This window comes from Leptopilina boulardi, unplaced genomic scaffold (assembly GCF_019393585.1).
Source record: "Leptopilina boulardi isolate dan_hultmark-lab unplaced genomic scaffold, ZJU_Lbou_2.1 LbouV2_333, whole genome shotgun sequence".
Lineage (NCBI taxonomy): Eukaryota > Metazoa > Arthropoda > Insecta > Hymenoptera > Figitidae > Leptopilina > Leptopilina boulardi.
The window spans coordinates 900,962-924,149 of NW_026137900.1; the positions used below are offsets into that span (position 1 = coordinate 900,962).

The 23,188-nt window shown below is 30.3% G+C and overlaps 1 protein-coding gene across 11 annotated transcripts in view; it reads right to left on the reverse strand.

The window, feature by feature from the left end:
- LOC127285523 (cell adhesion molecule Dscam2-like) overlaps positions 1 to 23,188 on the reverse strand; it is a 163,185-nt gene that overhangs the window by 2,854 nt on the left and 137,143 nt on the right. For all 11 annotated transcript variants that reach the window (XM_051311599.1, XM_051311600.1, XM_051311598.1 and 8 more), the window contains 6 exons: positions 21,995 to 22,306; positions 18,848 to 19,144; positions 18,021 to 18,165; positions 17,642 to 17,769; positions 900 to 1,328; positions 98 to 382 (listed from right to left, as the gene is read on the reverse strand). In XM_051311599.1, coding sequence (XP_051167556.1) covers positions 98 to 382; positions 900 to 1,328; positions 17,642 to 17,769; positions 18,021 to 18,165; positions 18,848 to 19,144; positions 21,995 to 22,306 — 1,596 coding nt within the window. The remainder of the gene's footprint in view (positions 1 to 97; positions 383 to 899; positions 1,329 to 17,641; positions 17,770 to 18,020; positions 18,166 to 18,847; positions 19,145 to 21,994; positions 22,307 to 23,188) is intronic.

Consider the following 23,188-nt stretch of genomic DNA (forward strand, 5'->3'; position numbering starts at 1 on the left):
TAATTTTCAGCGGAGAAAAATTAATGATAACAGTAAAGAGGTGAGTTTAATTAAAAACAATATTTTAAGGATTTTTTTTTTTTTTTTGCATACTTACGTGTTCTTAGGCAAAAGCATACACCGGCAACGGCGAGAATAACAGCGAATAATGATATTACACTGGGTGCCAAAACTTGAGCATCAAGATATAATGGCGTATCACCAGCATCAATTGGTGGTCCCTCTTGCATTCTTGTATTGCCAGTTGATGTTAATGTTGTGAATAAATATTCCGCATGCGTGGAACCCGCATTGTTATAAGCAGTTATCCTCAATTCATAACTCGTTCCACTTTCCAAACTAACTATTGGAAATCTCGTTTGCGGTGGAACGTTATTTGATACTGAAAATTATCAAATTAGTGTGGTTTCAATTCTACAGAATATATATATATATCTACTCTCATCAATCCATAAGAATGAAAAAAATAAATTTAATTTTCTTAAATAAGATAAATTAGATGAATTTTCAAGTTTTTATTTATCACAGAAAATTATAAGGTATTAAATTAAATTTCTTTTCTTTTTAAATGTTTATAATTGTAGCCGATTCTTATATTCTTTTAGTAAGTAGTAAAAGTCAGACGTTCAAAATTGCTAATAATTTTATTTTCAGTAGTAAAAAACAGTTTCAGTCAGACAAAACGATTCTCATATAATTCTAAAATAAGTATAGTACAAGTCAATTTTAATCAGACAAAACATTTTTAAATACTTAAAAGAATTTTAATCAGTTGTGCAAGTTTTTTTTTTAAAGTCAGACACTTTAAAAAAATGCTCTCTTCTTTAATAAATTTAACGACTTTAATTAAATTAAACAAAGAATTGAACATAGGTAAAAAATAAATTTTTTTTTAGTACCTAAAAGCCATTCTCCAGGGTATCGTCTGTATTCAACGACAAAATATAGCAACGGACAACCGCCATCCTGCCAAGATGCCAATTCAAGTATAACGGATGTTAAATTTGCCTTAACAAAATGTTGTTTTGATGGTGGTAATGGTTTTGTTCCTTTTGTACGGGCATTTTCAATTTCACTTGCACCGCCACTGCCAATACGATTAAATGCCGCCAATGTGAATTGATATTTTGTACCGCATTGTAGTCCCTCTAACAAATGTGTACTCGCTCGTCGATCAAGCATGACCTCCTCCCATTCAGCAAACTCTTTTCGATAAGCCAATAAAAATCCTTTAATCGACGAGCCTCCATTATCTCCTTGTTTCCATTGAAGTTGAACTGCGTCGTTGGTCGTTGCTGTTGCAAGAAGAGTGGGCGGCGTTGGTGGAACTATGCGAAAAGTTTACCAATTAGAACTTGCAAGTTGAACGACAAAACAGGATGGTCGCATTGAACGGAGGGAGAGTATATATATACATAAAAGATTATACAACGTGACTCGCCTACCATAATTTCTTTTAAATATATCTATATACACAATTCCAATTGGAACTTTAAAAAAGAACTGTGAGATACATCTCTCAATTGACCAAGGACATGTAGTCACCGGATTTTGTAGTTTCTACAAAAACTTTTCGAGGGAGTATTTCGAATTGAAAAAGTTTCTCTTGAGAGAGCGAACAAAGTTTTTCATTAGGATGCGCTCTTTTTGAGTCTTTATTCAAGTTTTCCTTTTCTTGAGCCTTATGCTTATGCAATGCTTTTTCTAGTTTACCTTTCTTTTGTCTACGGATTTTCTAAAGACGTCTTAAATGTTAATAATAGGTGTGTTCCTCTACTCGTTTAGGGCTGTCAATATTTTTCTACTCTTTTAGGTGTATTTTGTGCAAGAAATTGCATTAAAATAGTTTGCCTAAGAAAAATTCAATTTTTTTGAAAATTTTTTTTTTACGAAAAACGCTTTAAAGGTCATAAAAATGGTCTTCCTCTACTCGGATCTAGGAGTCAATTTTTTTCTACACTTTTCGGAGTATTTTGTGCAAGAATATGCAATAAAATCTTCTGCCTAAGAAAAATTGAATTTTTTTGGAAAGTTTTTTATGATTTTGGATGCGTATTTGGTCATAAAAAGGGTCTTCCTCTACTCGGATCTGGGTGTCAATTTTTTTCTACACTTTTCGGTGTATTTTGTGCAAGAATATGCAATAAAATCTTCTGCCTAAGAAAAATTGAATTTTTTTGGAAAGTTTTTTATGATTTTGGATGCGTATTTGGTCATAAAAAGGGTCTTCCTCTACTCGGATCTGGGTGTCAATTTTTTTCTACACTTTTCGGTGTATTTTGTGCAAGAATATGCAATAAAATCTTCTGCCTAAGAAAAATTGAATTTTTTTGGAAAGTTTTTTATGATTTTGGATGCGTATTTGGTCATAAAAAGGGTCTTCCTCTACTCGGATCTGGGTGTCAATTTTTTTCTACACTTTTCGGTGTATTTTGTGGAAGAATATGCAATAAAATCTTCTGCCTAAGAAAAATTGAATTTTTTTGGTTAGTTTTTTAAGCTTTTGGATGCGTTTTTGGTCATAAAAATGGTCTTCCTCTACTCGGATCTAGGAGTCTATTTTTTTCTACACTTTTCGGAGTATTTTGTGCAAGAATTAGCAATAAAATCGTCTGCCTAAGAAAAATTCAATTTTTTTGGTTAGTTATTTATGCTTTTGGATGCGTTTTTGGTCATAAAAAGGGTCTTCCTCTGCTCGGATCTGGGTGTCAATTTTTTTCTACACTTTTCGGTGTATTTTGTGCAAGAATATGCAATAAAATCTTCTGCCTAAGAAAAATTGAATTTTTTTGGCAACTTTTTTTGATTTTGGATGAGTTTTTGGTCATAAAAAGGGTCTTCCTCTACTCGGATCTGGGTGTCAATTTTTTTCTACACTTTTTGGTGTATTTTGTGCAAGAATATGCAATAAAATCTTCTGCCTAAGAAAAATTGAATTTTTTTGGTAATTTTTTTTGGTTTTTCATGCGTTTTTGGTCATAAAAATGGTCTTCCTCTACTCGGATCGGGCCGTCAATTTTTTTCTACACTTTTTGGTGTATTTTGTGCAAGAATATGCAATAAAATTTTCTGCCTAAGAAAAATTGAATTTTTTTGGCAACTTTTTTATGATTTTGGATGTGTTTTTGGTCATAAAAAGGGTCTTCCTCTACTCGAATCTAGGTGTCAATTTTTTTCTACACTTCTCTGTGTATTTTGTGCAAGAATATGCAATAAAATCTTCTGCCTAAGAAAAATTGAATTTTTTTGGAAAGTTTTTTATGATTTTGGATGTGTTTTTGGTCGTAAAAAAAGTCTTCCTCTACTCGGATCGGGCCGTCAATTTTTTTCTACACTTTTCGGAGTATTTTGTGCAAGAATTAGCAATAAAATCGTCTGCCTAAGAAAAATTGAATTTTTTTGGCAACTTTTTTATGATTTTGGATGCGTTGTTGGTCATAAAAAGGGTCTTCCTCTACTCGGATCTGGGTGTCAATTTTTTTCCACACTTTTCGGTGTATTTTGTGCAAGAATATGCAATAAAATCTTCTGCCTAAGAAAAATTCAATTTTTTTGGAAAGTTTTTTCTGCTTTTGGATGCGTTTTTGGTCATAAAAAGGGTCTTCCTCTACTCGGATCTAGGAGTCAATTTTTTTCTACACTTTTCGGAGTATTTTGGGCAAGAAAATGCAATAAAATCTTCTGCCTAAGAAAAATTGAATTTTTTTGGCAACTTTTTTTGATTTTGGATGAGTTTTTGGTCATAAAAAGGGTCTTCCTCTACTCGGATCTGGGTGTCAATTTTTTTCTACACTTTTTGGTGTATTTTGTGCAAGAATATGCAATAAAATCTTCTGCCTAAGAAAAATTGAATTTTTTTGGTAATTTTTTTTGGTTTTTCATGCGTTTTTGGTCATAAAAATGGTCTTCCTCTACTCGGATCTGGGTGTCAATTTTTTTCTACACTTTTCGGTGTATTTTGTGGAAGAATATGCAATAAAATCTTCTGCCTAAGAAAAATTGAATTTTTTTGGTTAGTTTTTTAAGCTTTTGGATGCGTTTTTGGTCATAAAAATGGTCTTCCTCTACTCGGATCTAGGAGTCTATTTTTTTCTACACTTTTCGGAGTATTTTGTGCAAGAATTAGCAATAAAATCGTCTGCCTAAGAAAAATTCAATTTTTTTGGTTAGTTTTTTATGCTTTTGGATGCGTTTTTGGTCATAAAAAGGGTCTTCCTCTGCTCGGATCTGGGTGTCAATTTTTTTCTACACTTTTCGGTGTATTTTGTGCAAGAATATGCAATAAAATCTTCTGCCTAAGAAAAATTGAATTTTTTTGGCAACTTTTTTTGATTTTGGATGTGTTTTTGGTCATAAAAAGGGTCTTCCTCTACTCGGATCTGGGTGTCAATTTTTTTCTACACTTTTCGGTGTATTTTGTGCAAGAATATGCAATAAAATCTTCTGCCTAAGAAAAATTGAATTTTTTTGGTAATTTTTTTTGGTTTTTCATGCGTTTTTGGTCATAAAAATGGTCTTCCTCTACTCGGATCGGGCCGTCAATTTTTTTCTACACTTTTTGGTGTATTTTGTGCAAGAATATGCAATAAAATTTTCTGCCTAAGAAAAATTGAATTTTTTTGGCAACTTTTTTATGATTTTGGATGTGTTTTTGGTCATAAAAAGGGTCTTCCTCTACTCGGATCTAGGTGTCAATTTTTTTCTACACTTCTCTGTGTATTTTGTGCAAGAATATGCAATAAAATCTTCTGCCTAAGAAAAATTGAATTTTTTTGGAAAGTTTTTTATGATTTTGGATGTGTTTTTGGTCGTAAAAAAAGTCTTCCTCTACTCGGATCGGGCCGTCAATTTTTTTCTACACTTTTTGGTGTATTTTGTGCAAGAATATGCAATAAAATCTTCTGCCTAAGAAAAATTGAATTTTTTTGGCAACTTTTTTATGATTTTAGATGTGTTTTTGGTCATAAAAAGGGTCTTCCTCTACTCGGATCTGGGTGTCAATTTTTTTCTACACTTTTCGGAGTATTTTGTGCAAGAATTAGCAATAAAATCGTCTGCCTAAGAAAAATTGAATTTTTTTGGCAACTTTTTTATGATTTTGGATGCGTTTTTGGTCATAAAAATGGTCTTCCTCTACTCGGATCTAGGAGTCAATTTTTTTCTACACTTTTCGGAGTATTTTGTGCAAGAATTAGCAATAAAATCGTCTGCCTAAGAAAAATTGAATTTTTTTGGCAACTTTTTTATCATTTTGGATGCGTTTTTGGTCATAAAAAGGGTCTTCCTCTACTCGGATCTGGGTGTCAATTTTTTTCCACACTTTTCGGTGTATTTTGTGCAAGAATATGCAATAAAATCTTCTGCCTAAGAAAAATTCAATTTTTTTGGAAAGTTTTTTCTGCTTTTGGATGCGTTTTTGGTCATAAAAAGGGTCTTCCTCTACTCGGATCTAGGAGTCAATTTTTTTCTACACTTTTCGGAGTATTTTGGGCAAGAATATGCAATAAAATCTTCTGCCTAAGAAAAATTGAATTTTTTTGGCAACTATTTTATGATATTGGATGTGTTTTTGGTCATAAAAATGGTCTTCCTCTACTCGGATCTGGGTGTCAATTTTTTTCCACACTTTTCGGTGTATTTTGTGCAAGAATATGCAATAAAATCTTCTGCCTAAGAAAAATTGAATTTTTTTGGTTAGTTTTTTAAGCTTTTGGATGCGTTTTTGGTCATAAAAATGGTCTTCCTCTACTCGGATCTAGGAGTCTATTTTTTTCTACACTTTTCGGAGTATTTTGTGCAAGAATTAGCAATAAAATCGTCTGCCTAAGAAAAATTCAATTTTTTTGGTTAGTTATTTATGCTTTTGGATGCGTTTTTGGTCATAAAAAGGGTCTTCCTCTGCTCGGATCTGGGTGTCAATTTTTTTCTACACTTTTCGGTGTATTTTGTGCAAGAATATGCAATAAAATCTTCTGCCTAAGAAAAATTGAATTTTTTTGGCAACTTTTTTTGATTTTGGATGAGTTTTTGGTCATAAAAAGGGTCTTCCTCTACTCGGATCTGGGTGTCAATTTTTTTCTACACTTTTTGGTGTATTTTGTGCAAGAATATGCAATAAAATCTTCTGCCTAAGAAAAATTGAATTTTTTTGGTAATTTTTTTTGGTTTTTCATGCGTTTTTGGTCATAAAAATGGTCTTCCTCTACTCGGATCGGGCCGTCAATTTTTTTCTACACTTTTTGGTGTATTTTGTGCAAGAATATGCAATAAAATTTTCTGCCTAAGAAAAATTGAATTTTTTTGGCAACTTTTTTATGATTTTGGATGTGTTTTTGGTCATAAAAAGGGTCTTCCTCTACTCGAATCTAGGTGTCAATTTTTTTCTACACTTCTCTGTGTATTTTGTGCAAGAATATGCAATAAAATCTTCTGCCTAAGAAAAATTGAATTTTTTTGGAAAGTTTTTTATGATTTTGGATGTGTTTTTGGTCGTAAAAAAAGTCTTCCTCTACTCGGATCGGGCCGTCAATTTTTTTCTACACTTTTCGGAGTATTTTGTGCAAGAATTAGCAATAAAATCGTCTGCCTAAGAAAAATTGAATTTTTTTGGCAACTTTTTTATGATTTTGGATGCGTTGTTGGTCATAAAAAGGGTCTTCCTCTACTCGGATCTGGGTGTCAATTTTTTTCCACACTTTTCGGTGTATTTTGTGCAAGAATATGCAATAAAATCTTCTGCCTAAGAAAAATTCAATTTTTTTGGAAAGTTTTTTCTGCTTTTGGATGCGTTTTTGGTCATAAAAAGGGTCTTCCTCTACTCGGATCTAGGAGTCAATTTTTTTCTACACTTTTCGGAGTATTTTGGGCAAGAAAATGCAATAAAATCTTCTGCCTAAGAAAAATTGAATTTTTTTGGCAACTTTTTTTGATTTTGGATGAGTTTTTGGTCATAAAAAGGGTCTTCCTCTACTCGGATCTGGGTGTCAATTTTTTTCTACACTTTTTGGTGTATTTTGTGCAAGAATATGCAATAAAATCTTCTGCCTAAGAAAAATTGAATTTTTTTGGTAATTTTTTTTGGTTTTTCATGCGTTTTTGGTCATAAAAATGGTCTTCCTCTACTCGGATCTGGGTGTCAATTTTTTTCTACACTTTTCGGTGTATTTTGTGGAAGAATATGCAATAAAATCTTCTGCCTAAGAAAAATTGAATTTTTTTGGTTAGTTTTTTAAGCTTTTGGATGCGTTTTTGGTCATAAAAATGGTCTTCCTCTACTCGGATCTAGGAGTCTATTTTTTTCTACACTTTTCGGAGTATTTTGTGCAAGAATTAGCAATAAAATCGTCTGCCTAAGAAAAATTCAATTTTTTTGGTTAGTTTTTTATGCTTTTGGATGCGTTTTTGGTCATAAAAAGGGTCTTCCTCTGCTCGGATCTGGGTGTCAATTTTTTTCTACACTTTTCGGTGTATTTTGTGCAAGAATATGCAATAAAATCTTCTGCCTAAGAAAAATTGAATTTTTTTGGCAACTTTTTTTGATTTTGGATGTGTTTTTGGTCATAAAAAGGGTCTTCCTCTACTCGGATCTGGGTGTCAATTTTTTTCTACACTTTTCGGTGTATTTTGTGCAAGAATATGCAATAAAATCTTCTGCCTAAGAAAAATTGAATTTTTTTGGTAATTTTTTTTGGTTTTTCATGCGTTTTTGGTCATAAAAATGGTCTTCCTCTACTCGGATCGGGCCGTCAATTTTTTTCTACACTTTTTGGTGTATTTTGTGCAAGAATATGCAATAAAATTTTCTGCCTAAGAAAAATTGAATTTTTTTGGCAACTTTTTTATGATTTTGGATGTGTTTTTGGTCATAAAAAGGGTCTTCCTCTACTCGGATCTAGGTGTCAATTTTTTTCTACACTTCTCTGTGTATTTTGTGCAAGAATATGCAATAAAATCTTCTGCCTAAGAAAAATTGAATTTTTTTGGAAAGTTTTTTATGATTTTGGATGTGTTTTTGGTCGTAAAAAAAGTCTTCCTCTACTCGGATCGGGCCGTCAATTTTTTTCTACACTTTTTGGTGTATTTTGTGCAAGAATATGCAATAAAATCTTCTGCCTAAGAAAAATTGAATTTTTTTGGCAACTTTTTTATGATTTTAGATGTGTTTTTGGTCATAAAAAGGGTCTTCCTCTACTCGGATCTGGGTGTCAATTTTTTTCTACACTTTTCGGAGTATTTTGTGCAAGAATTAGCAATAAAATCGTCTGCCTAAGAAAAATTGAATTTTTTTGGCAACTTTTTTATGATTTTGGATGCGTTTTTGGTCATAAAAATGGTCTTCCTCTACTCGGATCTAGGAGTCAATTTTTTTCTACACTTTTCGGAGTATTTTGTGCAAGAATTAGCAATAAAATCGTCTGCCTAAGAAAAATTGAATTTTTTTGGCAACTTTTTTATCATTTTGGATGCGTTTTAGGTCATAAAAAGGGTCTTCCTCTACTCGGATCTGGGTGTCAATTTTTTTCCACACTTTTCGGTGTATTTTGTGCAAGAATATGCAATAAAATCTTCTGCCTAAGAAAAATTCAATTTTTTTGGAAAGTTTTTTCTGCTTTTGGATGCGTTTTTGGTCATAAAAAGGGTCTTCCTCTACTCGGATCTAGGAGTCAATTTTTTTCTACACTTTTCGGAGTATTTTGGGCAAGAATATGCAATAAAATCTTCTGCCTAAGAAAAATTGAATTTTTTTGGCAACTATTTTATGATATTGGATGTGTTTTTGGTCATAAAAATGGTCTTCCTCTACTCGGATCTGGGTGTCAATTTTTTTCCACACTTTTCGGTGTATTTTGTGCAAGAATATGCAATAAAATCTTCTGCCTAAGAAAAATTGAATTTTTTTGGTTAGTTTTTTAAGCTTTTGGATGCGTTTTTGGTCATAAAAATGGTCTTCCTCTACTCGGATCTAGGAGTCTATTTTTTTCTACACTTTTCGGAGTATTTTGTGCAAGAATTAGCAATAAAATCGTCTGCCTAAGAAAAATTCAATTTTTTTGGTTAGTTTTTTATGCTTTTGGATGCGTTTTTGGTCATAAAAAGGGTCTTCCTCTGCTCGGATCTGGGTGTCAATTTTTTTCTACACTTTTCGGTGTATTTTGTGCAAGAATATGCAATAAAATCTTCTGCCTAAGAAAAATTGAATTTTTTTGGCAACTTTTTTTGATTTTGGATGAGTTTTTGGTCATAAAAAGGGTCTTCCTCTACTCGGATCTGGGTGTCAATTTTTTTCTACACTTTTTGGTGTATTTTGTGCAAGAATATGCAATAAAATCTTCTGCCTAAGAAAAATTGAATTTTTTTGGTAATTTTTTTTGGTTTTTCATGCGTTTTTGGTCATAAAAATGGTCTTCCTCTACTCGGATCGGGCCGTCAATTTTTTTCTACACTTTTTGGTGTATTTTGTGCAAGAATATGCAATAAAATTTTCTGCCTAAGAAAAATTGAATTTTTTTGGCAACTTTTTTATGATTTTGGATGTGTTTTTGGTCATAAAAAGGGTCTTCCTCTACTCGAATCTAGGTGTCAATTTTTTTCTACACTTCTCTGTGTATTTTGTGCAAGAATATGCAATAAAATCTTCTGCCTAAGAAAAATTGAATTTTTTTGGTAATTTTTTTTGGTTTTTCATGCGTTTTTGGTCATAAAAATGGTCTTCCTCTACTCGGATCGGGCCGTCAATTTTTTTCTACACTTTTCGGAGTATTTTGTGCAAGAATTAGCAATAAAATCGTCTGCCTAAGAAAAATTGAATTTTTTTGGCAACTTTTTTATGATTTTGGATGCGTTGTTGGTCATAAAAAGGGTCTTCCTCTACTCGGATCTGGGTGTCAATTTTTTTCCACACTTTTCGGTGTATTTTGTGCAAGAATATGCAATAAAATCTTCTGCCTAAGAAAAATTGAATTTTTTTGGTTAGTTTTTTATGCTTTTGGATGCGTTTTTGGTCATAAAAATGGTCTTCCTCTACTCGGATCTAGGAGTCAATTTTTTTCTACACTTTTCGGAGTATTTTGTGCAAGAATTAGCAATAAAATCGTCTGCCTAAGAAAAATTGAATTTTTTTGGCAACTTTTTTATGATTTTGGATGCGTTTTTGGTCATAAAAAGGGTCTTCCTCTACTCGGATCTGGGTGTCAATTTTTTTCCACACTTTTCGGTGTATTTTGTGCAAGAATATGCAATAAAATCTTCTGCCTAAGAAAAATTCAATTTTTTTGGAAAGTTTTTTCTGCTTTTGGATGCGTTTTTGGTCATAAAAAGGGTCTTCCTCTACTCGGATCTAGGAGTCAATTTTTTTCTACACTTTTCGGAGTATTTTGGGCAAGAATATGCAATAAAATCTTCTGCCTAAGAAAAATTGAATTTTTTTGGCAACTATTTTATGATATTGGATGTGTTTTTGGTCATAAAAATGGTCTTCCTCTACTCGGATCTGGGTGTCAATTTTTTTCCACACTTTTCGGTGTATTTTGTGCAAGAATATGCAATAAAATCTTCTGCCTAAGAAAAATTGAATTTTTTTGGCAACTATTTTATGCTTTTGGATGCGTTTTTGGTCATAAAAATGGTCTTCCTCTACTCGGATCTAGGAGTCAATTTTTTTCTACACTTTTCGGAGTATTTTGTGCAAGAATTAGCAATAAAATCGTCTGCCTAAGAAAAATTGAATTTTTTTGGCAACTTTTTTATGATTTTGGATGCGTTTTTGGTCATAAAAAGGGTCTTCCTCTACTCGGATCTGGGTGTCAATTTTTTTCCACACTTTTCGGTGTATTTTGTGGAAGAATATGCAATAAAATCTTCTGCCTAAGAAAAATTGAATTTTTTTGGTTAGTTTTTTAAGCTTTTGGATGCGTTTTTGATCATAAAAATGGTCTTCCTCTACTCGGATCTAGGAGTCTATTTTTTTCTACACTTTTCGGAGTATTTTGTGCAAGAATTAGCAATAAAATCGTCTGCCTAAGAAAAATTCAATTTTTTTGGTTAGTTTTTTATGCTTTTGGATGCGTTTTTGGTCATAAAAAGGGTCTTCCTCTGCTCGGATCTGGGTGTCAATTTTTTTCTACACTTTTCGGTGTATTTTGTGCAAGAATATGCAATAAAATCTTCTGCCTAAGAAAAATTGAATTTTTTTGGCAACTTTTTTTGATTTTGTATGTGTTTTTGGTCATAAAAAGGGTCTTCCTCTACTCGGATCTGGGTGTCAATTTTTTCTACACTTTTCGGTGTATTTTGTGCAAGAATATGCAATAAAATCTTCTGCCTAAGAAAAATTGAATTTTTTTGGTAATTTTTTTTGGTTTTTCATGCGTTTTTGGTCATAAAAATGGTCTTCCTCTACTCGGATCGGGCCGTCAATTTTTTTCTACACTTTTTGGTGTATTTTGTGCAAGAATATGCAATAAAATCTTCTGCCTAAGAAAAATTGAATTTTTTTGGCAACTTTTTTATGATTTTAGATGTGTTTTTGGTCATAAAAAGGGTCTTCCTCTACTCGGATCTGGGTGTCAATTTTTTTCTACACTTTTCGGAGTATTTTGTGCAAGAATTAGCAATAAAATCGTCTGCCTAAGAAAAATTGAATTTTTTTGGCAACTTTTTTATGATTTTGGATGCGTTTTTGGTCATAAAAATGGTCTTCCTCTACTCGGATCTAGGAGTCAATTTTTTTCTACACTTTTCGGAGTATTTTGTGCAAGAATTAGCAATAAAATCGTCTGCCTAAGAAAAATTGAATTTTTTTGGCAACTTTTTTTGATTTTGGATGTGTTTTTGGTCATAAAAAGGGTCTTCCTCTACTCGGATCTGGGTGTCAATTTTTTTCTACACTTTTCGGTGTATTTTGTGCTAGAATATGCAATAAAATCTTCTGCCTAAGAAAAATTGAATTTTTTTGGTAATTTTTTTTGGTTTTTCATGCGTTTTTGGTCATAAAAATGGTCTTCCTCTACTCGGATCGGGCCGTCAATTTTTTTCTACACTTTTTGGTGTATTTTGTGCAAGAATATGCAATAAAATTTTCTGCCTAAGAAAAATTGAATTTTTTTGGCAACTTTTTTATGATTTTGGATGTGTTTTTGGTCATAAAAAGGGTCTTCCTCTACTCGGATCTAGGTGTCAATTTTTTTCTACACTTCTCTGTGTATTTTGTGCAAGAATATGCAATAAAATCTTCTGCCTAAGAAAAATTGAATTTTTTTGGAAAGTTTTTTATGATTTTGGATGTGTTTTTGGTCGTAAAAAAAGTCTTCCTCTACTCGGATCGGGCCGTCAATTTTTTTCTACACTTTTTGGTGTATTTTGTGCAAGAATATGCAATAAAATCTTCTGCCTAAGAAAAATTGAATTTTTTTGGCAACTTTTTTATGATTTTAGATGTGTTTTTGGTCATAAAAAGGGTCTTCCTCTACTCGGATCTGGGTGTCAATTTTTTTCTACACTTTTCGGAGTATTTTGTGCAAGAATTAGCAATAAAATCGTCTGCCTAAGAAAAATTGAATTTTTTTGGCAACTTTTTTATGATTTTGGATGCGTTTTTGGTCATAAAAAGGGTCTTCCTCTACTCGGATCTGGGTGTCAATTTTTTTCTACACTTTTCGGAGTATTTTGTGCAAGAATTAGCAATAAAATCGTCTGCCTAAGAAAAATTCAATTTTTTTGGTTAGTTTTTTATGCTTTTGGATGCGTTTTTGGTCATAAAAAGGGTCTTCCTCTGCTCGGATCTGGGTGTCAATTTTTTTCTACACTTTTCGGTGTATTTTGTGCAAGAATATGCAATAAAATCTTCTGCCTAAGAAAAATTGAATTTTTTTGGCAACTTTTTTTGATTTTGGATGCGTTTTTGGTCATAAAAAGGGTCTTCCTCTACTCGGATCTGGGTGTCAATTTTTTTCCACACTTTTCGGTGTATTTTGTGCAAGAATATGCAATAAAATCTTCTGCCTAAGAAAAATTGAATTTTTTTGGTTAGTTTTTTATGCTTTTGGATGCGTTTTTGGTCATAAAAATGGTCTTCCTCTACTCGGATCTAGGAATCAATTTTTTTCTACACTTTTCGGAGTATTTTGTGCAAGAATTAGCAATAAAATCGTCTGCCTAAGAAAAATTCAATTTTTTTGGTTAGTTTTTTATGCTTTTGGATGCGTTTTTGGTCATAAAAAGGGTCTTCCTCTACTCGGATCTGGGTGTCAATTTTTTTCCACACTTTTCGGTGTATTTTGTGGAAGAATATGCAATAAAATCTTCTGCCTAAGAAAAATTGAATTTTTTTGGTTAGTTTTTTAAGCTTTTGGATGCGTTTTTGATCATAAAAATGGTCTTCCTCTACTCGGATCTAGGAGTCTATTTTTTTCTACACTTTTCGGAGTATTTTGTGCAAGAATTAGCAATAAAATCGTCTGCCTAAGAAAAATTCAATTTTTTTGGTTAGTTTTTTATGCTTTTGGATGCGTTTTTGGTCATAAAAAGGGTCTTCCTCTGCTCGGATCTGGGTGTCAATTTTTTTCTACACTTTTCGGTGTATTTTGTGCAAGAATATGCAATAAAATCTTCTGCCTAAGAAAAATTGAATTTTTTTGGCAACTTTTTTTGATTTTGTATGTGTTTTTGGTCATAAAAAGGGTCTTCCTCTACTCGGATCTGGGTGTCAATTTTTTCTACACTTTTCGGTGTATTTTGTGCAAGAATATGCAATAAAATCTTCTGCCTAAGAAAAATTGAATTTTTTTGGTAATTTTTTTTGGTTTTTCATGCGTTTTTGGTCATAAAAATGGTCTTCCTCTACTCGGATCGGGCCGTCAATTTTTTTCTACACTTTTTGGTGTATTTTGTGCAAGAATATGCAATAAAATCTTCTGCCTAAGAAAAATTGAATTTTTTTGGCAACTTTTTTATGATTTTAGATGTGTTTTTGGTCATAAAAAGGGTCTTCCTCTACTCGGATCTGGGTGTCAATTTTTTTCTACACTTTTCGGAGTATTTTGTGCAAGAATTAGCAATAAAATCGTCTGCCTAAGAAAAATTGAATTTTTTTGGCAACTTTTTTATGATTTTGGATGCGTTTTTGGTCATAAAAATGGTCTTCCTCTACTCGGATCTAGGAGTCAATTTTTTTCTACACTTTTCGGAGTATTTTGTGCAAGAATTAGCAATAAAATCGTCTGCCTAAGAAAAATTGAATTTTTTTGGCAACTTTTTTATGATTTTGGATGCGTTTTTGGTCATAAAAAGGGTCTTCCTCTACTCGGATCTGGGTGTCAATTTTTTTCCACACTTTTCGGTGTATTTTGTGCAAGAATATGCAATAAAATCTTCTGCCTAAGAAAAATTCAATTTTTTTGGTTAGTTATTTATGCTTTTGGATGCGTTTTTGGTCATAAAAAGGGTCTTCCTCTGCTCGGATCTGGGTGTCAATTTTTTTCTACACTTTTCGGTGTATTTTGTGCAAGAATATGCAATAAAATCTTCTGCCTAAGAAAAATTGAATTTTTTTGGCAACTTTTTTTGATTTTGGATGAGTTTTTGGTCATAAAAAGGGTCTTCCTCTACTCGGATCTGGGTGTCAATTTTTTTCTACACTTTTTGGTGTATTTTGTGCAAGAATATGCAATAAAATCTTCTGCCTAAGAAAAATTGAATTTTTTTGGTAATTTTTTTTGGTTTTTCATGCGTTTTTGGTCATAAAAATGGTCTTCCTCTACTCGGATCGGGCCGTCAGTTTTTTTCTACACTTTTTGGTGTATTTTGTGCAAGAATATGCAATAAAATTTTCTGCCTAAGAAAAATTGAATTTTTTTGGCAACTTTTTTATGATTTTGGATGTGTTTTTGGTCATAAAAAGGGTCTTCCTCTACTCGAATCTAGGTGTCAATTTTTTTCTACACTTCTCTGTGTATTTTGTGCAAGAATATGCAATAAAATCTTCTGCCTAAGAAAAATTCAATTTTTTTGGAAAGTTTTTTCTGCTTTTGGATGTGTTTTTGGTCATAAAAATGGTCTTCCTCTACTCGGATCTGGGTGTCAATTTTTTTCCACACTTTTCGGTGTATTTTGTGCAAGAATATGCAATAAAATCTTCTGCCTAAGAAAAATTGAATTTTTTTGGCAACTATTTTATGATTTTGGATGTGTTTTTGGTCATAAAAAGGGTCTTCCTCTACTCGGATCTGGGTGTCAATTTTATTCTACACTTTTCGGTGTATTTTGTGGAAGAATATGCAATAAAATCTTCTGCCTAAGAAAAATTGAATTTTTTTGGTTAGTTTTTTAAGCTTTTGGATGCGTTTTTGGTCATAAAAATGGTCTTCCTCTACTCGGATCTAGGAGTCTATTTTTTTCTACACTTTTCGGAGTATTTTGTGCAAGAATTAGCAATAAAATCGTCTGCCTAAGAAAAATTCAATTTTTTTGGTTAGTTTTTTATGCTTTTGGATGCGTTTTTGGTCATAAAAAGGGTCTTCCTCTGCTCGGATCTGGGTGTCAATTTTTTTCTACACTTTTCGGTGTATTTTGTGCAAGAATATGCAATAAAATCTTCTGCCTAAGAAAAATTGAATTTTTTTGGTTAGTTTTTTATGCTTTTGGATGCGTTTTTGGTCATAAAAAGGGTCTTCCTCTACTCGGATCTGGGTGTCAATTTTTTTTTACACTTTTCGGTGTATTTTGTGCAATAATGTGCAATAAAATCTTCTGCCTAAGAAAAATTAAATTTTTTTGGAAAGTTTTTTATGATTTTGGAAGTTTTTTTGGTCATAAAAAGGGTCTTCCTCTACTCGGATCTGGGTTTCAATTTTTTTCTACACTTTTCGGTGTATTTTGTGCAAGAATATGCAATAAAATCTTCTGCCTAAGAAAAATTGAATTTTTTTGGTAATTTTTTTTGGTTTTTCATGCGTTTTTGGTCATAAAAAGGGTCTTCCTCTACTCGGATCTAGGTGTCAATTTTTTTCTACACTTCTCTGTGTATTTTGTGCAAGAATATGCAATAAAATCTTCTGCCTAAGAAAAATTGAATTTTTTTGGAAAGTTTTTTATGATTTTGGATGTGTTTTTGGTCATAAAAAAAGTCTTCCTCTACTCGGATCGGGCCGTCAATTTTTTTCTACACTTTTTGGTGTATTTTGTGCAAGAATATGCAATAAAATCTTCTGCCTAAGAAAAATTGAATTTTTTTGGCAACTTTTTTTGATTTTGGATGTGTTTTTGGTCATAAAAAGGGTCTTCCTCTACTCGGATCTGGGTGTCAATTTTTTTCTACACTTTTCGGTGTATTTTGTGCAAGAATATGCAATAAAATTTTCTGCCTAAGAAAAATTGAATTTTTTTGGCAACTTTTTTATGATTTTGGATGCGTTTTTGGTCATAAAAAGGGTCTTCCTCTACTCGGATCTGGGGGTCAATTTTTTTCTACACTTTAAGGTGTATTTTGTGCAAGAATATGCAATAAAATCTTCTGCCTAAGAAAAATTGAATTTTTTTGGCAACTATTTTATGATTTTGGATGTGTTTTTGGTCATAAAAAGGGTCCTCCTCTACTCGGATCGGGCTGTCAATTTTTTTCTACACTTTTAGGTGTATGTTGTGCAAGAAATTGCATTAAAATAGTCTGCCTAAGGAAAATTGAATTTTTTTTTAAATTTTTCTATATGGGCGGATGCTTTAAAGGATTGTTCACCTGCGACAGGGGGTCACAAAAGTTAATGGCTCAGTAGATCACAAAAAAAAATCACACCACAAATTCAAGCTTAATTTTTAAATTTTTATATGAATTTTTTAAAAATATTAATAAAAAAAAAATTTTACATTGCTATTTAGGAATAAGTAAAAAAAAATAATTTTTTCCATAATTATTAAATCAGATTTCAATCAAACAAAACGGTTTTAATTCATGAATTTTGTAGAACAGTGAAAAAAATCTTTTTATACCTGAAACAGCGATATGTTTCATCAAAACAGTGAAATTTTTCGCTATTCTAGAGAAACATATGGCTGTTGAGAAAATTTTTTTCCGTTAATCTTTTTTATTGTTGTAAATATGAAAATTATAAAATAATAAAATTTTGTTTAATTGGACAAAATTTTTAATAAAATGATAGAATGCTTGAAACATGATGAAATCAATCATATTTAATTATCACGAGATGTGTAATATTCTCATGAGTAACTTTAAATTTAACAAATTTTATATATATATTGATATCGAAAATGAAAATTATTTCACTTTAATTTCAAATGCGTATAAACCAATTATTATTATTATTATTATTATTATTATTATTATTATTATTATTATTATTATTATTATTATTATTATTATTATTATTATTATTATTATTATTGAAAATAATAATTTACATTGATCATTTAATTAATTAAACGTTATTCGGTATCAAATTAAACACATATATAAATTAAATTATTAGAATTAAAAAAAAAACATTGTAAAATTAAAGTAAAAATGAAAAATATAGTTTGATTTTTAAAATGATCAATCAATTTCCAGTTGAAGTGAATATAATAAATAAAATTAAAATATTTCATTGAAAAATTAAAAAAAAAAAGGTAATTTATTTTTTTATATAGATACCTTGAACGTGTAAACTGTAAACGATTTCATCAGATCCCAGTGAATTCCTCGCATGGCAAGAATAGTTTCCTTCTTGAGTCCTTTGAACGTTTTGTAGTAGTAAAGTGTTATCTGATCCAACATCGAGTCTGGAATGTTTTAATAACCAATAGAAAGCATTTAATGGGGGTTATTGATACTGTAAATTACTGTATTATATTACAAAATTCAAGAGGCAAAATTAAAAAAAGAAATTAAGTTTCTATTTATATTTTAGAAATATAATAATTTAATTTAATTCTATGAAAAATTTGAATATATTTCACGAGTTATAAATTAAAAAAAAAAAATTACATAAAATAGATAAGAAATAATGTATAATGAATATAAAAAAATTAACCTTTGTTGTTGTTTCTGCAATTTCAAATCACCCATTCGCCATTCAACAATTGGCTTTGGATTTCCCACTGAATGACAGGCTAAGTTCACGTCAACCCTCCATGGTACTATCACAGGAACCCCAAAGGAGATAATTGCCGCTGAAACTAATTAATAAATCTCTCTCTATATATATATATTACACATAACTTCTCAAAAATAAGTGCAAAATTTACCACGAATTATCTCAAATTTAATTAAATAATCAAAATTCTAATTAAATATTCAGAGTGATAATTGCTTAAATTAACTAATTAAAAATAATTAATTAATACTCATAATAATTAATCCACAAATAGTAAATTATATTATTATTAACTATTAGTATTATATTATATATATAATAATAATAGTAATAATAATATTATATTATTAATTATTAAAATAATATTTATTTATTTATTTATTTTTATTATATTAAAATTTTCGTGTAAAAAAAGTTAAGTTAAAAATTCTCTTTTTTATCAAACAATATTGTTTTATTTAGAAAAAAATAATTTTGATTTTAGAGAAAAAAATCCAAAAGAAGAATTTTCTCAAATTAAAAAAATCAGCTTTTTTAAAAAATGAATATTTCGAAAATTTGAAAAAAAATGTATTAATTTTTGAATGGAATATTCTTTTCAATTTTGAGATTTAATTTTTTTTTTGTCTATGTAATACTGTTGAAGATGATGATTAAAATAAAATGAAAGTAATTATTGATTTTAATTAGCTTGTGAGGATATCAGAATGGTTATATAATAGAGGAAAATTGGAGAAAATTAATAGAGAACGTGCGATACGAACTTGTGGCACTTGGATTAAATTTGACGACCGGTGTGGTGGGTCCTTGTCCCACTTTTGTTGAAGCAGTAACCCATGCCTCATACGATTCACGTAGTTTTAGTCCCGTTGCATCATAGTGTAAGTTGTGCGCGGGTAGAGAGTCTTTAATGATCTTTACTTCTTGGCCCTGATCCAACACTCGAATGAAAACGGTGTATTTTGTGAGTACTCCGTTTGGCCGTCGTGGAGGAAGCCAGGATATCACCATTGAATCCTCCGCACTAGCAACTGCTTTTACTCTTTCTGGCGCGCCAGGAACTAAGAGAGAAATGAAAATACAAATTAAAGTGCATTCACTTCGATCATAACAGTTTTCAAAAAAAAAAAACTTCATCTCATCTCCATAAAGCAAATTATTAATTCTTAATTTTCTGTCAAATGAAATTTACTAAAATTATATTTCAATTTTGCAAAAAAATTTTTAGACATTCTTTTCTTTTTTTCAGTAAATCAATAAAAAAAATATAAATAATAAAAAAAAAATTAAAAGCATAAAAAATAAAACAAAAAAATTATAATTATTTATAAATATAAAAAGAAATAATTCATATATATTTTTGTTTTGAATTGCCCAAAAACATTTGAAACTGACAAAATTATTTTAAAAGATAAAATGCATACAAATTTTACATAATAAGTATATGCATTTATGCACTACCATGCAACTTGGAAACACGATATTTATGTATAACGTTACAAGTTAAACATTAAATGTTTCACTTTACAAACTCCATCTATTTTGTAGGTTACGTCAACACAGCCTTGTAAGCTCATTTTCCACGAATTTATAATTTACAATGAACTTTATGCATTTGCCAAAAAAAACATATTTTCTTTCTTATAATAATTATAATATTTAAGAGAAAAAAAAAGAATAATTTTTTCGCAATTATAATATATTAATTTATAATTATTATCAGTAGTGTAAATAAGCTGTGATCAGACAAAAATGATGCAAAATTTTTAAATTAATAGTGTAAATTAAAAAATTAATTTAAATAATAGTGTAACAATTGACAGACAGTTGCAGGTTTATACTGCTTGCTTTTATACAATTAATCAGTAGTACAAGTAAATTTCAGTCAGACATAACGTTTATATTTTTCTAACGTTAAAATTAGTATAGTACAGGTAAATTTTACTTTGACAGAAGTTTGAATTTTTGTAAATTAGTAGTATAAATCAGGCTGCAGTCAGGCAAAATGACCAGTAGTGAAAGTCCGTTTTTGTCAGACAGATCTATTAAAAATTTTCTAATTTTTCCTAATATTTACTTGTTCTACTGATAGAATCGAAAAAATGAAATAGTCTGACTAAACAATTATTTATACTACTGATTCTCTAATTAAATGATTACGTCTTACTAAAATCGTTTTATACTACTAATAAAATAACAAAAAAATAGTATAAATAAATTTCAGTCAGACATAAACTTTATATTATTCTATAATTTCTTATATTTTTTTCATTCAATCAATAAGTATTATAAATAAATTTCAATCTAAGTAGTATAAATCAGCTTTTGTCAGACAAGGCATAATAAATTCTTGTAAGGAAGCTTATTTAAATATTGACTTGTACTACTGAAACAATTAAAAATATTTAGAATATCTGACTTGTACTACTGAAAAAATTACAAACGCTTGAAGAATGTCTGACTAAATATTTACCAGTACTACTAATAGAATTATAAAACTTGAAATAGATGGCACTAAACATTTATTTATACTACTGATAAAATTACATATAATTTTTTATTAAACAAATATTTATTTTTACTACTTATTTTCTAATTTAATAATTATGCCTGACTAAACTCGCTTTTATCTACTTATAAAAAATACAATTCAAAAGAAAATAGAAAGCCTGACTAAAAAATTAACTTCTACTACTTATTTTTTCATTTAAAATTATGTCTGACCAAAATGAATTTGTTCTACTGATAAAATTACAAAATAAAAAATGGAAAATTAATTAATTCAAAGTCTAACTGAAAATTTACTTGTTTTACTGATAAAATAAATAAAAAAAAATAAACAATGCTGAAAGAATTAAAGAATGAAATTGTCTGACTGAACATTTAGTTATACTACTGATTTTCTAATTTAGTCATTATGTCTGATTAAAATCAATTTGATTTACTAAAAAAAATTACCAAAAACATTAAAACGTCTGACTAAACATTTACCTTTACTGCTATTAAAATTATATAAATTCTGAATAAGTCTGAATTGATATTGACTTGTACTACTGAAAAAACAAACTTTCGAGAATGTCTGACTAAATATTTACTCGTATTACTGATAAAATAAAGAAAAAAATTAAACAATACTAAAAGAATAAAAAAAATGGAATTTTCTGACTAAACATTTATGTATACTACTGATTTTCTAATTTAGTCATTACGTCTGACTAAAATCGATTTCATCTACTAAAAAAATTAAAACATCTCGCTGAACATTTACTTTTACTACTACTAAAATTATATAAAGTTAGAATAAGTCTAAATAGATATTGACTTTTGCTACTGACAAAATTACAATGTTTAGAAAGTCTGACTAAATATTTGCTTGTTCTACTTATATAATTGTAAAAAATTAAAATAGTCTGACTTAACATTTATTTATACTACTGATTTTCACTACAAATTTAGTCATTATGTCTGACTAAAATCAATTTAATCTACTAATAAAATGAGAAAAAACATTATATAAAAATTAAAAATTATATAATTAATAAATAATTATAAAACGTAAAATAATTAAAATATAAAATTTCACCTCTATTGACTATATTCGTCATGCAAATAAACAGAAAAAAATTCACAACTACCCCAAAGTAATCCCGCATATATAATTCGGCAAATATTATGTTATTATATGTATAACAGTATAATAACAAGGGTCGAGATGAAACTTCTTGTTTGAAAATGGTGTTTCTCTCTCTCTCTCTCTCTTACACTATTGTACAAGAACGCGAGAGGGTCAAGCTACTGTATGAGAGAAGAGAGAGAAGGCCTTGGAAAGTTATATTAATGCATACATGCCATCTACTTCCCCCTTTGAAAACAACATATATACACACACAAGTCTCTAATCTACAACTCACCATCTTCTTCAGTTGTGCATGAGACTGGTATACTACTAACTCCGTCTCCAGCTCGTGTAGATGCCAAAACTTGGACCGTGTAGTTGGTATAAGGATTAAGACCGTGAAGGACGGCGCTCAAGGCCTGAGTGATTCTTGTTTCCGGTGATCCCTGCATGTCTATCTCCATTACTCCATTCGTTGCTTCATATACAACCTTGTAGCCAACTACCATTCCATGAACTTTATCCGACGGTGGTGGCTTCCATGTGACCTGTATGTTCTGTCCATTCAACGCTGTACATGCCACATTTTGTGGTGGTGAACTGGGAACTGCGTCAGGTTAAGCATCTTTTACTCTCTCTCTCTCTCTCTCTCTGTAAACCTCACTCTAAGCTCTATGAGCAACTAACTCAACTATATATATATATATATGTATATGATGCATTCCACGCAAAAACAGACAACATTCTGCATCTCCGATTTTTTTTGAAACTTTTTTTTCTTTTAGTACTAATTGAAATTAACAATCATGATTTTTTTCAATTTTTTTTAGCAAGTCGTTTAGGAGATATGAATTTTTCAAAATTACAGAATTTTGCGCAATTTATATACAGAATAAAACTGAACTCATTTTTGTTGCAGTTCAAAGTGAGTCAAACCATGAGAACCGTTACCATAACAACAGTTACCATAACAACAGTTTTCATAACAACAGTTATCATAACAACAGTTATCATAACAACAGTTACCATAACAACAGTTACCGTAGCAATCGTTACCATAGCAATCGTTACCATAGCAATCGTTACCATAACATCAGTTACCATAGCAACCGTTTCCGTGACAACTGTTACCATAACAACAATTACCATAACAACAGTTATCATAATAACAGTTATCATAATAACAGTTACCGTAGCAATCGTTACCATAGCAACCGTTTCCGTGACAACTGTTACCATAACAACAGTTACCATAACAACAGTTATCATAATAACAGTTACCATAACAACAGTTACAATAGCAATCGTTACCATAGCAATCGTTACCATAACATCAGTTACCATAGCAAACATTTCCGTGACAACTGTTACCATAACAACAATTACCATAACAACAGTTATCATAATAACAGTTACCGTAGCAATCGTTACCATAGCAATCGTTACCATAACATCAGTTACCATAGCAACCGTGTCCGTGACAACTGTT